Source organism: Microtus ochrogaster, linkage group LG1, assembly GCF_000317375.1.
Source record: "Microtus ochrogaster isolate Prairie Vole_2 linkage group LG1, MicOch1.0, whole genome shotgun sequence".
In the NCBI taxonomy this organism is placed as follows: domain Eukaryota; kingdom Metazoa; phylum Chordata; class Mammalia; order Rodentia; family Cricetidae; genus Microtus; species Microtus ochrogaster.
Window position 1 is genome coordinate 34,385,542 of NC_022027.1, and position 11,677 is coordinate 34,397,218.

At 35.1% G+C, this 11,677-nt stretch overlaps 1 protein-coding gene across 1 annotated transcript in view; it reads left to right on the forward strand.

Annotated features, from left to right (window-relative positions):
• Positions 1–3,732: 3,732 nt before the first annotated feature.
• The window catches only part of LOC101979409 (UDP-glucuronosyltransferase 2B1), an 11,382-nt gene continuing 3,437 nt past the window's right edge, over positions 3,733–11,677 (forward strand). The window contains exons 1-4 of the mRNA XM_013350836.2: positions 3,733–4,531; positions 5,390–5,538; positions 8,628–8,759; positions 10,250–10,337. Of these exons, the coding sequence (XP_013206290.1) occupies positions 3,781–4,531; positions 5,390–5,538; positions 8,628–8,759; positions 10,250–10,337 (1,120 nt within the window). The 5' untranslated portion in view covers positions 3,733–3,780. The remainder of the gene's footprint in view (positions 4,532–5,389; positions 5,539–8,627; positions 8,760–10,249; positions 10,338–11,677) is intronic.

The window sequence follows — 11,677 nt, forward strand, 5'->3', positions numbered from 1 at the left end:
TCAAGGAATTTATTGGATTATTGCTGTGACTTATGCTTATTGTTAATAAAAAAAACTAATGGGCAGATAGCAAGACAAAAAGAGATTAGGTGAGACAGCCTGCCACACAGAGAATGATAGAAGGAGGAAGGGTAGAGTCAGGAATGTCAAGGGAGACAAAGTGACCTGCCAAATGAGACAGATGTACATAAGATGAAGTAACAAGTCACAAGTCATATGGCAATGCATAGATTAAGAATATAGGTTAATTTAAGTTGTAAAGACTAGTGAATAATAAGCCTGAGATATTGGCTGACCTTTGTAATTAATATAAGCCTCTGAGTGATTATTTGAAAGAGGCTGTGGGACAAAAGAACTGCCTACATAAAGCACCCACCATTTGGTGTGGATTCACATAAGACCCGAAAAGGCTTTAGAAAGGTTCTAAATACAAAGAAATGAAGCTGCAGTGAGTTTTCTAGGCTCTCATGATAGCCATATGGTACATAGACACATCTCTAAACAATTGCCCATGAGGTGGAATCAGACACCAACCACCATAAGCTAAGTAGCATGGCAGATTTCTGCAATGTCTCAAATGGACCACAGTACAGAGAGGTGTTTCTTGGCCATTGCCTTATACCTGAGCTGAAAGCATCAGCTTGCTGCACAACAGATTTGAGGTTTTTCTCATACAGATAAAAAAGGTTACAGATACACAGTAAGGACATATTAAAATAGGAAAAAAACTGTAAACAGGTTACAGTGTATTCAAAAATAACATTGGGAGAGACAAGAAAAAGAGTATATAAAAAATAATATAACAGTAAAACAGTAAAGGCCTTTAAAAAATAGAGCCATAAAAACACAATAAGCCGCAAAATGATGGATAATACACAGAGTCTGGATTCTATATGTTATTGTGTTGTCTTTAAATTTTTTGGATACTAAGAGACATTGGATTATGGAAACAGCTGGATTAAGTTAACCTATATACTTTAACAATATTTTGACTTCAAAATTTAAATCAAAAGATATGTTGCATTTGGGGAAGAGGTTATGCTTTTATTTCCATAGGAAATAAAAGATTGTGTGTGAATTCATTCCAGTTTAAGAAAAATTAGGATTGATCAAGTAAGACCCCCCCCCCGAAAAATCTCTGATGTGAGCAGATAGCTCGGATGACCCACCATCTCAGAACCCTTCTGTTTCAGTTTTCTCTGAGCTCTACAGGCAAAACATCTTCAAGGCACCTGGTAAAGATGGTCCAACCACATGGACTACTACAACTGGAACTTTATCATTATCCCAGTTTTCTCAAGATTCCCCCAATATTACCAGGACCCCAACTAGCATAAAGTCATCTAGAAAACTACTCCCAAACTCCCAAAAGATGAGGTATGAGGGCTTGGTTATTCAATGGATTATAAATGTTTATCATTGTTTAGGAGGAGTGGTTACAAATTATTATTTGCCATGGTTAAAAAAAGTCAAAAGCATGATTTCTTGGTAACAGCATTGTCTCAGGTGGGCTCTATTTGCTAGAGGCAAGCAGAAAAGTGGCTCTTCTAAGAGAGGCTTCCTGACTTAGTGTTAGCAGCAAAAACCTTGCAGCTCTTTTAACAGGACCACTGGTATGCTTCTTGGTGGTGGAATGTACCTAAAAACTCCACAGAGTTGTGGAAAAAAAACATGGCTCCCACCAGTACCTCTGCCATGAAGCTAGACTCTCAGAAAGCCAAGGAGTAGGCTGATCCAGCTACCAAAGATGCAGCTTTAGTCCTAGCCATATCACTTAGCAAATTAAAAATTTGTGTAGTGAGAAAAAAAGAGATATACAATAAAGACAGATTTGGAAAAAAAACTCTATATGGTTTACAGTATGTTTTAAAATATATGTAGGATTGAGAAAGAAAGGAAAAAAGATAGAGAAAGTTTGACCTGAAGAAAGACATTCATGGATCTAAGACATACATGGATCTAATCTACATGGGAAGTAGACAAAGACAAGAGCTCCTGAGTAAATTGGGACCATGGGGACCATGGGAGAGGATTGAAGGGGAGGGGAGAGGAAGGGAGGGAGAAAATAAAAATGTATAACTCAATAAAAATCAATTACAAATGAAAAAATGAGAGTAGTTGGGTGTAGTGGCATATGCCTTTAATCCAAGCACTTGGGAGGGCAGAGGTAAGCAAATCTCTGTGAGTTCAAGGACAGCCTGGTCTACAGAGTGAGTTCCAGGACAGCCAAAGATACACAATACAAAGATAATTTTCCTTTTGTCTCCAAAAAAAACAAAAATTAAAAATAAAAATAAAAGAAATAGAATAAAAAAGACATGTAAAGATGAAAAATACACAGGAGTCTGAATACTGTATATTATTATGTTGTCTTTGAATTGTTTGACTCCTGAGGAAAGAGCAACAGTTGCTAAAAGACATTTGATTATAAATCCAGCTAGATTAATCCAACATATATATACATTGAAAATGCTTTGACTTCAAAATTTAAGTCAAAAGATAAGTTACTTTGGAGAAGAGGTTTTGCTTTTGTTTTCACAGAGAATGAGAAGCTGCGGATTCATTCTGGGGGGGGGGACAGTTTCATCAAGAAGGATCCCCTGAAAGATCTTCAATGGAAACAGATGGCCCAGATGATCCAATGTTTCAGAGCACCTCTGCTGCAGTTTCCTCTGAGTTCTACATCCAGAACAGCCTCTGGCTGAGATGATCCAGGCTCACAGAATCCAGTCAGTACTTCACCATAATCCTAATTGCTCTTAAGGTCCCTGTAAGATTATTGGTGTCCCCATCAGCAGGAAGTAGCCTAGAAAACAATGCCTATATTCCCCCAAAATGGATTATGGATGTTTGTTTTTGTTTAGCTTGTTGGTTACAAGTTGTTTTGGATGATGATCAGGAAAAAAGCTAAACAAAGAAGATTCAGAGCTCTTGTTTTGAAAAGAAAACAAAGGGAAGTACTGTGGGCTAATGCTCTTGTACCTTGTAAAGATTTTTGTCATTCATATTGGTTTACTAAGGCCCTGATTGGCCAGGAGCCAGAGAAGTATAGATGGGGTGACCTGACTAGAACAACTCTGGGAAGAAGAAAGACTCAGTCTAGAGTCACTACCCAGACCCAGAGAAAGCAAGATGAAAATTCTACACTGAGAAATGATACCAAATCATGTGACTAAGCATAGATAAGGATTATGGTTTGATTTAAGTTGTAAGAGCTAGCTAATAATAAGCCTGAACTAATAGAACAGTATATAATTAATATAAGCTTCTTTGTATTTCTTTGGGACTGAATGGCTGTGGGACCAGTTGGGACAGAAACTTCCATCTGCACTCCTCTCCTGAGTATTATAGGGCTTCCTCCTTCTTCCAGGAGGAAATGCAGCAATTTGATTATAACATAATTCATTATATATAATCATGAATTTAAAAAAGCACCATTGTCTAAGAAATGCTGATCTACCCATACCCTCGTTTTATCTTTACTGTTATGAAACAAGTAGGAGGTTCTCAGTTGTGATTCCTCCTATGGCTCTAATATTATATTTAAGACAAGATACTTGCACATGGGAATCATTTGATCTTAGCTGAATAATATCAGGCACCCAAAGAAAAGGGGACAAACAAACTTTGCTAACCTTGAGTTCATGCTTCATGTTTGTATTTACACATGATATTACACCACCAGGCTTATCAATTCATCGATGTGTTTTGCAGTTACATGTTAACTTCTTGATTGATTCAGCTTTGCATAAAACCATGAAAATTTCTGAAGAATGATAGATGTCAAAAGTCTTCTATTTCAGCGAAATGTCTGTGAAACAGATTTCAGTTTTTCTGTTGATTCAGCTGATATGCTCCTTTAGACTTGGAACTTGTGGAAAAGTGCTGGTGTGGCCCACAGAATACAGCCATTGGATAAATATTAAAGTAATTGTGGATGAACTTGTGCAGAGAGGTCATGAAGTGACTGTTTTGACATCTTCAGCTTCCATCCTTATTGATCCTAACAGTGACTCTTCTATTAATTTTGAGATTTACCCTGTACCTGTGAGTAAAGAGGAGCTTCAATATATGTTTCAATCATGGGTAGCTGAATGGACACGTGACTTTCAAAAATACTCCTTTTGGACATATTACTCAAAGTTGGAAGAAGTCTTTAGTAGCTATTCTGATGTCATTGAAAGCTTTTGCAAAGCTTTAGTTTGGAACAAGAGTCTTATGAAAAAACTCCACGAATCTAAGTTTGATGTTATTCTTGCTGATGCTATTGGTCCCTGTGGTGAGCTGTTGGCCGAACTGCTTAAGACACCTCTAGTGTACAGTCTCCGCTTCTGTCCTGGATACGAAATTGAAAAGTACAGCGGGGGTCTTACACTCCCTCCTTCCTATGTGCCTGTGGTTCTCTCGGAATTTAGTGACCACATGACATTTGTGGAAAGGGTGAAGAATATGTTGCAAGTGCTGTACTTTGAGTTTTGGTTTCAAACATTTAATGAGAAGTCCTGGAGTCAGTTTTACAGTGAAGCCCTAGGTAAACTGTCTTTCACTGCTATACTGAAATCCTGGCTTGTTACATCTTTGAATATGAGTGTGTGTGTGTGGGGGGGGGAATATAAACTCATAGAATGTGGTTGCTAATTGTAAGTTGATAAAGTAAAATAGCCTCCAAACAAGGCAGGCCAGCTTTAGAGTTGTTCAGGACACTCCAGAAATTACTAACTTTGCAAACTGAAACAAAGATTTCTCTTGGTATCATTTTATTCTATGTTTGTCTTAGTGTAAGAAACTCTAGGTTTCATTGAATGCTTTAGTGACTGTAAATATATACACTAAGGATAAATAATTCACTTCTATGAATATCTATGTAGCACTGAAGAAAAAATGTTCCTTTATAAAAGTTACTTCACTTACAAATTAAAACATTTATCTAGAATATCATGAAAGGTAGAGTTTAAGACTTCTTAGATGCATAAAACTTATGAATTAAAGCTTAAAATTTTGCTACAAAATGCGGATATTTTTATTGTTTTAATACCTATACATTAAATAGAAATAGCATCCAAATTAAGACCAAAAATAACTTAAATGTTAATTTTTAATGGAAAATATCAAGATGTGACTTTCACACATACAACTGTTAGTATTGCTATTGCCTTATGATGAACCCAGTATAGCAAGAGTTAAAAGGAATTTAGTCACATGTTACAGATTATCACAGTGCATTTGAAGAAACAAAGATCAAGAAACTAGCTTCAAAAATCTGTAAAGGACAAGTAAAATATTTTAAATTGTTGTCAACTTTATTTCAACTTATCTCCAGAAATCACATGCTATATACCAGACAAAATCCTTTTATCATTGTATACTTTTACTTGTTTTTGTGATGTAGGGAGACCCACAACATTATCTGAGATGATCGGAAAAGCAGATTTTTGGCTCATTCGAACCTATTGGGATTTGCAATTTCCCCACCCATTTCTACCTAACTTTGACTTTGTTGGAGGACTCCACTGCAAACCAGCCAAACCATTGCCTAAGGTAACCCTATGTTGTTTCCTTTGATAAATTGCTTTGTCTTTTTCACAGAAACAATTCTACACCACTTTTTCAAGATGTTTGGTTTCATGAGAGATATAAAAAGTGGATTAGAGCTCTCTGCCAATTGACATATACATTATTTTGATACTTTAACACATGTCTCTGTCTCACTACTGTTAAGAAAAATGTCAAATCCTTGTAGAATGTGGTCAGTGACTTAAGGACATTTATGTAACTCATAAAAAGGAATTTGTACTCTATTCAAGAACATAGAATAAATGCCAAAGACATATGTTGAAAATCTAAAAAACAATAATAAATTTCTCTAACAGAGAGAATTTATATTCTACCTGAACAGATTATAAGCATGAAAAAATATATACAGTATAGTAAATGTTGTGTATTGTGTTATCAGAGAGGGACAGATATGTTGAAGAAATATTCAACAGAGATCACAAGAACTGTCCTAAAATCCTTGCATAGCTACAGGGACCTGGCCGGTGTACAGGGTTAGATGAAAGAATGAAAGGGAGAAGGATAAAAGCCTGCAGACAATTGCAAGAACTGTGTCAAAAACTCCACACTCAGCTAAGCAGGAAGGTAGTGAGGCAGACAGTGTTGGAAAGCTACATCTAGGAGTATCCCACATGCCCTCTTGTCTGTCTCCACTTTGTTATAGTCTTTCTACATTGACATTTTGCTGGTGGTTTGTTTTTGTCTTTGTAGTTTCCACTTATAAAGGGAAACAAGGCTTCTCTTTCTGAGTCTGGCTTATTGATTAACATGGTGTCCTCTAATTAATAGCTATTTTCCTGAAAATTATACAGTCCTAATATTTTTACTATCTGGGTAAAACACAATTATGTATATATACTAACACTCTTTTACACATTTGTCAGTTGAAGACTATTTATGCTAGTTCTATATTTGAGCATTGTGAATAGTGGTATAATAAACATCGTTATGTGGACTTTTTGCCCTTATGACTATTTCTCTCAGATCTATCATCCAAGAATGGCATAACTTAATCGTCTGTTTAGATCAAATGTTATTTGTATGAAGAATCTTATGTCTTTCCTATTGGTATCAATTCACAATCCTATCTACAATAAATATATGAATTCTTGATTTCCATAATGTCTGTGGGAGTATTTGCTATTGTTTTAATCTTTGTAACTTTCATGCTAACTGGATTATGATGGACTATCAACATATTTTGAGTTTCATTTTCCTAATAGCTAAAACTATTAAAATTTTTTCATGTAATTATAGGCTACTTGTAAAAATGTAATTATTTCTCTACTGAGAAATATCTCATTTGGATCATTTGTCTATGTTGAATGAATTCTTTTGATGTTTAGAGTTTTTAAATTCATCTACACTCTGGGCATGTTTTAGATTTGTCTCCCAGTTTTTAAAGAGTCTCTTCATTTTGATGATATTTTTCTGTGTTGTTCAGAAGTTTTTCCTATGGAGTAGTCTCATTTGTTAATTCCCAATTTATTTCCTGGGCTGATGGGGTTCTAATCAATAAATTACTGTCTTTTTCAATGTCCTGGAGTTTTCTTAAAGGGATTTGAACTTTTAGTTCCAATTTTCATCCAATTTGAGTAAAATTCTCAGAGTGAGAGAGGATTCTATTTTCAACTCATTTGTGCAGGTAAATGCAATTTTCTGTAACATTCTTTAAAAGGGCCGTCTCCAAGTTGTATGTACAATTTGAACTCATTTGTCAGAATTATAGAAGAGTTGTAAGCTTATTTCTCTTATTCTGTTTATATGTTTGTTTTCTTTTTACTGGCTATTTAAAGAATTTTATACAGGTTTTTTTTTTTTTTGGATCATATTCAGTTCTCCCAACTTCTCCCAAATCCACCTTTCATCCTTAGCCAATCTGATTGTGTGTTTTTTTTTTCTTTTTTACACCATTCTAGTCAAATTTGTACTTCTTATGTACTCTTGCAGGTATGACCTTCTACTTGGAGGTCATCAGCATTCTAAGGGCAATATTATTTTAAAAAAAATTACACCACCTCACCCAGCACCCATCAATTGCTAGTGATTCCTTAACTAAGGGTAGAAATTCATGTCTACCTCTCCTTTCCATGCTATAATCTTTCTTGCTTGAACTTGCACAGGACTTATGTATGGAGAGAGAGAGAGAGAGAGAGAGAGAGAGAGAGAGAGAGAGAGAGAGAGAACAATCACAAAAATAAAAATAAAAGCAGTGAACTAAAAATCAATAAAACCAAAAATGCCCAAGAAAAACAAATTGAGGGGGCTGGAGAGATGGCTCAGTGGTTAAGAGCATTGCCTGTTCTTCCAAAGGTCCTGAGTTCAATTCCCAGCAACAACATGGTGGTTCACAACCATCTGTAATGAGGTCTGGTGCCCTCTTCTGGCCTGCAGACATACACACAGACAGAATATTGTATGCATAATAAATAAATATTTAAAAAAAAAACAAATTGAAAGACAAAGCCAGCAAAAGAAAAAAAATCATGTGGTTTATTTTTTGTTGACCAAATACTTTGGGGAATGGTTTCTGCTCTGTGATATGGATGATTTACTCAGTGACACTCCATTGGAGAGAGCTGTCTTCTCCCCATTTGCTGTCAGGTGTCAATTACAAATAACTTCTTAGTTAGAAATGGAAGTCCATGTCCATTTTCATCTATCAGTGCTGGAACCTCATCTGGCTTGAACCTGTGCAGGTCTTATGCGAGTTGCCATAATCTCTGGAGTTTATATGTTCATCACTCTTCCTGTGCCTGGAAGACACTGGGAAATCATTCATCCCTTCTGGCTTTTACAATATTTCTTCCTCCTCTTTGTATGATCTTTCCTAATGATCATCTAAATTTCAGTGACATTTCTAGCAACATTGCTTTTTTATCTCTAATTTACTTATTTTGGTCATTTGCCCTATAGTACAAATGTACTCTCGACAAATATTGAGTATCACAGCAAAGGAAATCTTAAAGTAACTCTAGTTATTACATTATTTCCTCTCATAAAGTCTATCTCAGTCCTTTAGACAATGCTTCCTATGCTGTCATTCATTTGTGGTGTCACATCTTTCTTTGTAGGAAATGGAAGACTTTGTTCAGAGTTCTGGAGAACATGGTATTGTGGTGTTTTCTCTGGGTTCAATGGTTAAAAACATATCATCTGAAAAGGCCAATATAGTTGCATCTGCTCTTGCCCAGATTCCACAAAAGGTGAGATAAGTCTACTGAATGCTGAAAGGATTTAGAAGGGAAAATTTCTGTGTAAAAAGTAAAAAGAGGAAATAAAACAATGAGAAATATTATCTTGGAGCTGAAGAGATGACTTAGGGGCTAAGAACACTGGCTCTTCTTCCAGAGAGCCTGAGTTTGATTTCTAGCACTTATACACTAGCTCACAACTGTCCCCCACTCAAGTTCCAGGGGATCTAAATGCTCTTCTGATCTCCAGAAGGCATGTTTTATAATTCACAGAATTACATGCAGGCAAAACACCCAAATACATAAGATGATACAAAAATGTTTGTAATGAAAGAGGAGGGGAAAAGATCTTCCCAATGGCTGATGTAGGAAACATTTTTTTAAAGGGGTGAAAATAGGCTGGGAGGAGGCGGAAACTTGTTTTTTTTTCCCCTTTCCCAAAAAAAAAAAAATGTAAAAATAAAAAAAAAAGGGTGAAAATAGTTCCTGCCCTGAAACAAGCCCAGGATTATAAAATTATAAATGTATCTACAGGAACTCTGCTTCTAGCACATCAGGTGAACATTCTTTCTCATTGGGGAAAGAGAAAGGAATTCACGGTGAATTCAGGAATAAGTCAGTATTGGCACAGGAAGAATCTAGCAGCTCCTGACTCACTTTCTGAAAGCATCCATCTTTGGCTGTTTGTGAGCAACATTTACCCTATTATTCAATAACGATTTTTCCTGTTCATCAAGATATTTTTATGTAGACATAATTTCTTTTCTTTTATCAAACACAGAGCATATATTAGGTGAAGACAGACAATTTATATTCCAGTTTGTGGGGATAACTTGTATTTCAGTACTCAGTTAGGTACTGGACATGAAATGCATTTAGAGCAATAGAAACCATGCTTAAAATTTTCCTATTAATATTTTTCCTTGGGTAGTCTTTAAAGATTCATCTGAAACTAAGTAAATACACTTCCTAGTAAGAAAAAAATTATTCATCATAGTAGTAAATTATGTCAATATGATATTTTACACATCAAACTAAACTTATTATAATGAATAGTATAAAGAAGATGGGAATATTGGTAAATTATGTGTTCATGACTCAAAAGGATATAAATTAATATTGAATTTGTGAAATAAGATCTAGGATTGTGCATACTATATACATAATCATAAATTATTACTAATTATCTATAGTTTTCCCAATCAGAATTATATTAATTTACTAAAAAATTCATGTAGGCTTAAATTTGTCATTATACATCAAACCTGTATAAATTAGTATGATTAAATATGATGCTCAAGTTATTATAAAGCTGTGTACAGAAAATGTATTATTTATTTCAGTCTTTTAACATCTCATACTATTTTAAAATCCCCTCTTAATTTCATCAGCAATCATCTGAATAATATTCAACTGAATAATCTCCTTACTTCTCCAGAATCAAAATATACCAAGGAGTTGGAATTTCTATAATTCAATAAGGTATTTTCTATGTGTAACAGGTTCTGTGGAGATTCGATGGTAAGAAACCAGACACCTTAGCATCCAATACTCGGTTGTACAAGTGGATCCCCCAGAATGACCTTCTTGGTAAGGCAAAGGTCAATAAAGAGAACAACAGGTATTGAAGATAGTAAAAAACAAACATTTATATTTATCTCCATAAATATAAAATGGAAAAGAACTGCCTATAAATGTTACCGTTTTGTTATTCAAAATTATCCTCTCTATGTCTAGAATCTGAGTATCTTAACTTCAGCTATAATAACTATCCTTAGAATCATCTAGAGTCTGTATGAATTTCCTCTTTGTCTTCTGTTTCTTCATTTTTCATTATCTTTTATTCTGCTACAGAAATATTTCAAATGCCACTGAGAATATAAACCCTTCCTGTTTCAACACTGACTTTGCGTTTTCTGTGCAAACAAATGTACTTACTATCTATACCACAAAATGTGTAGTGGGAATTTTAATTGGTCTTATTAATAAAAATTTAGAGTCATCTATCAGAGGTGAAAACTGAAGGATCAGAGAACCAGAGCATCCAGCCACTAAAGTTCTTACTTCTACCAATTCTCAGACTGAAGGAACGATCTTGTCTCTATGCATCCTCAGACTGCCTCTCAGATCCTCTCTCCTCCCACCTTTTTTTCCTCCCTCCACCCAGCCATATCCCTTCCTGTCTACCCTCCCTAGTGTTGAGTTTAGAGGCATGTGACTCCCGAGTGCTGGGATTAAAGGTGTGTGCCACCACTGTCTGGCCTCTCTGTCTAACTAGTGACTTAGCTCCACACTCTGATCTTCAGGCATGCTTTATTTGTTAGATTACAAACAAATATCACTACAAAAGGGCTAATGTGTTTCATAAAAACTATAGATTGATCAGCCTTAGATTACACTATTCACCATCCTAGTGACTATACACTACACATACCAGACCCACTGCCACAACTATTTCTATGTACATAGTCAAATTGATTTTTGAGTGTTAGTGTAATATTTTAATAAAAATTTTGCACAATATATTTTAGTCAAATCAAACCATCAACTCCATTTACCTTAATTCATCTCAGGTCTATCCTCTTTCTCCCACTCAACCACATTTTCTCTTTCTTCTTGGTTGTTATTATTGCATCTGTACATACAAATAAATGTACAAATACAAAATGCTGAGTACATTCAGTATTCCTGTTATATTATATTTTTTAGACTCACCATTTGGTTTTGGATAACAAATTTGGGGTCATACAAGGCACTGTGAAACAAGGCATGTCAACTGTTGTATTCAATGTACTGATCTTTCTGCTACCATAAAGTTGAGATTCAATGGTTGCAGTCTCCCTGAACTATATGAAGACTCAATTTCAGAGTAGACATTCTTGTCCTATGATTCTTACACTATTTCCTTTTTTTTTTTTTTTTTTTTTTTT